The 2,841-nt window shown below is 36.5% G+C and overlaps 1 protein-coding gene across 1 annotated transcript in view; it reads right to left on the bottom strand.

The window, feature by feature from the left end:
- WASL (Wiskott-Aldrich syndrome-like) overlaps nt 1-1,596 on the bottom strand; it is a gene marked incomplete at its 5' end in the record, with an annotated part of 17,660 nt that extends 16,064 nt beyond the window's left edge. The window contains one exon of the mRNA XM_009070314.1: nt 1,573-1,596. Coding sequence (XP_009068562.1) covers nt 1,573-1,596 — 24 coding nt within the window. The remainder of the gene's footprint in view (nt 1-1,572) is intronic.
- Between the last annotated feature and the right edge of the window lie 1,245 nt (nt 1,597-2,841).

Here is a 2,841-nt window from a genome sequence, read left to right as displayed (position 1 = left end):
AAAGAGCTCACTAAAGAGCAGAGGTGCTGAAACCTCTGAAGTGATTATAAACCTGAAACACTGAGTATAAACCTATGTCTTCCACAGAATATTCAGGATCAAGGCATTGGGCCAATGACTGCAGTCTAGTATGTGAGTAGTCTTCTCAAAAAATATTGTTGCCCAAGGTCTTACAGCATGAATTATGGATAGTATTTCAAGCACAAAAGTTTTTGCAGGCTTGGTTTTCTTAAATCTTATTCTAATCAAGGATAGTAAACTAGACAAATTGTGTTACTGCTGGTAACACAGTAGAGACAAAGGCTACATTTTTTGTGGTTAGTGGTACTACAGTCACTGCTGTTTTAATTCCCATCTGCTCTGCAGGCACTGCTATCAGGGATGCACTGTTTAGGTGAGCAGAACAACAGTTAAAACCTTCTGAAAGTTCAGAAAAGCTGGCAAGGCAATCACAGATGGTATTACTATGAGTGTTCCAAAGCTTAATAACCCAGTCACAGTTGAAGGAATCTATACTGGAAATGCCTGGCCTAAACAGATGATCGCCTGAACTTCCTCAAAACTTTATGAAAAAGAAAAAGCCATTTTTTTGAGAAATATTCCACATGAGGGAGGCTTTGTTTGGGTATAAAAGGTATCAGTAGTTCCCATAATTCAGGACTAGTTAAGGATTACTTATCTTGGTGACCTACAGAGATGCTTGAATAACCTGGTTAGTATGAATTTCAACACTACCACCTCAGGCCATAAAGACTTCAGATATTCCTGCTCAAGCCGCAAACTCACAGATGCAGTGATATGACCTATGACCTGGATCACCAACAGAAATATCACAGGAGAAATCACTTTTTAACTTCAGTGTGAATTCAGAAATCAAGTACACTAAACTTGATATTCATTGATGGGTATTTTTCACTCAATTTTAGAAGAAATGGTAAAAAAATCTTCAGATCAAATTGATACAGTTTGACTCCTTCCATCACTTCAATAAGAAGATCACTTGAGGAACCTGTATCTTCATTCCAGTGAGACCTACTGCTGAGGCAAATAGATTCAAATAATTCTTCATGCAAAAAAGTTTTGTATTGATAAACATATGACATAGGACCAAAATATATGCTACATGGATAGTCAGATATACTGATATTGAAGTTTTATGGATGTTTTATGAAATCCATCATCATTCTGCCTACCTTTAGGACAAACAGACTAACTTCTAATGCCAGCAAGGCTGTGTACAGTGATCCTATACATATATATTCTGAAGACCAAGCAGAAAATGCAGAGTACAAAGTTTTCTTCTCAGTTTAAGCTGAAGGGCTCTCTGTCCTATTTGCAACAAAACATGCTTCTCCACAAACATCCTTTAAGAATGCCAGCTAAGCCATAAATCTTTCCAGCTACAATTAAACAAATACCAAAGGACAGAAACACAAGAAATATACTAACCTTCCTGAACAAGAGTCTACTGCTTTTGCCTCGACATGACTAGTTCAAAACAAAGCTATACATGAACAGCAAGTGACAGCAGTAGGAAAAAATAAAATGCAATAATTCATACAAAAAACTTACCATTTGGTGGGTCTCGCCTTTTTTCTGTTAAAAAAGAAAAAGAGCTATTTATTCACAGATATCCCAGGAAATTTCATTCTGAAGTTTAGTTTCTAGCAAAGCTTTCAATGACCTTGACCTCAAACTTAGGAATCTATTAATATTCTTGAAGTCTACTTGTGTAGTTGAAAAGAAATGCATTACAGAACAACAAAAATCCAATCTTAGATAAAAAATACTGATTTCAAATATGCAAACCAAGCAGGAGCATAACTTAATAGCTACTGAGTTAGTTTCAGACATTTTGACTCCAAAGTGAAATATTCAAAAAGCATCTGTCTTGGTACAGCCTATCAAAGTAGGATTTTTGAAGCATTATGCTTTCTCATTCCCACTGAATCAAACTGTTCCTTCATTTTTATTTGAGATGTAATTAGCACTTTTATACCGCATTGTTCTCCACAGAACTTAAAACTTAATTTTTTTTTCTTTATGCAAAGAAAATAGGACACAGAGGGGCAAGACACTTCACCTATGTTGTCTAACAGGTACCTGAACAATATGGGAAAGAACCAGAATCTCCTTGGTACTAAGATGATATTCTATTCTTGGCACCACAGACCATGAAGCATTTGGCTTGATGATTTAAAATGTAAACATTTCACACCTCAGCATTCTCAGCCTATAATAGTAAATTCTCCCACAAAGGAATTTTTTCGCTTATCATTAATTCCTATCCACCCCTGTACACATTTACACTATTTGTGTATCTCTACACACACTTCAGAATTTTGGATTTAGCAGCACCCATAAAGGCAAGCAGTGTATCATCTCACCACACCAAAACTCACAGCTCTATAACAAATTCTGTGCATCCCTCCCTTTCAGATCTGGAATATCCATGATCTAACAGGGGCTCCTAAGAGTTTTGCAATTAAAATTTGTAAGAGCCGTTTCTCTTTTCAGCAAGCTCCAGAAAAATTCTTGTTATATTTTTCCAGACTCACAAACATAGAAAGAAGGTGCCTCTACATATGGCGCTGCCCTTTTCCTAGCAATGTTTAAAAAAAATAAAAACAAAAAAATCTACAATCCTAAGTGTGCAAGACAAGTCAGCCTCAAATCAGTCTGCTGATCTTCAGGTAGGAATAAAGAATCTGTCAAGATCATCAGACCTTCATGGGAAGGAGACCAAAACCCATTGAGAATCAACTTTGAGCAACACGTCTTCTAAAGACAGACAGTTGCTTCTTAGGTCACAGCAGGTTAGTTTCAGGCATAGAGGTGAAG

This window comes from Acanthisitta chloris, unplaced genomic scaffold (genome assembly GCF_000695815.1).
Source record: "Acanthisitta chloris isolate BGI_N310 unplaced genomic scaffold, ASM69581v1 scaffold36832, whole genome shotgun sequence".
NCBI classification, from domain to species: Eukaryota; Metazoa; Chordata; class Aves; order Passeriformes; family Acanthisittidae; genus Acanthisitta; species Acanthisitta chloris.
The sequence above is the reverse complement of the archived record's forward strand: the minus strand, read 5'-3'. Positions and strand labels throughout refer to the sequence as shown.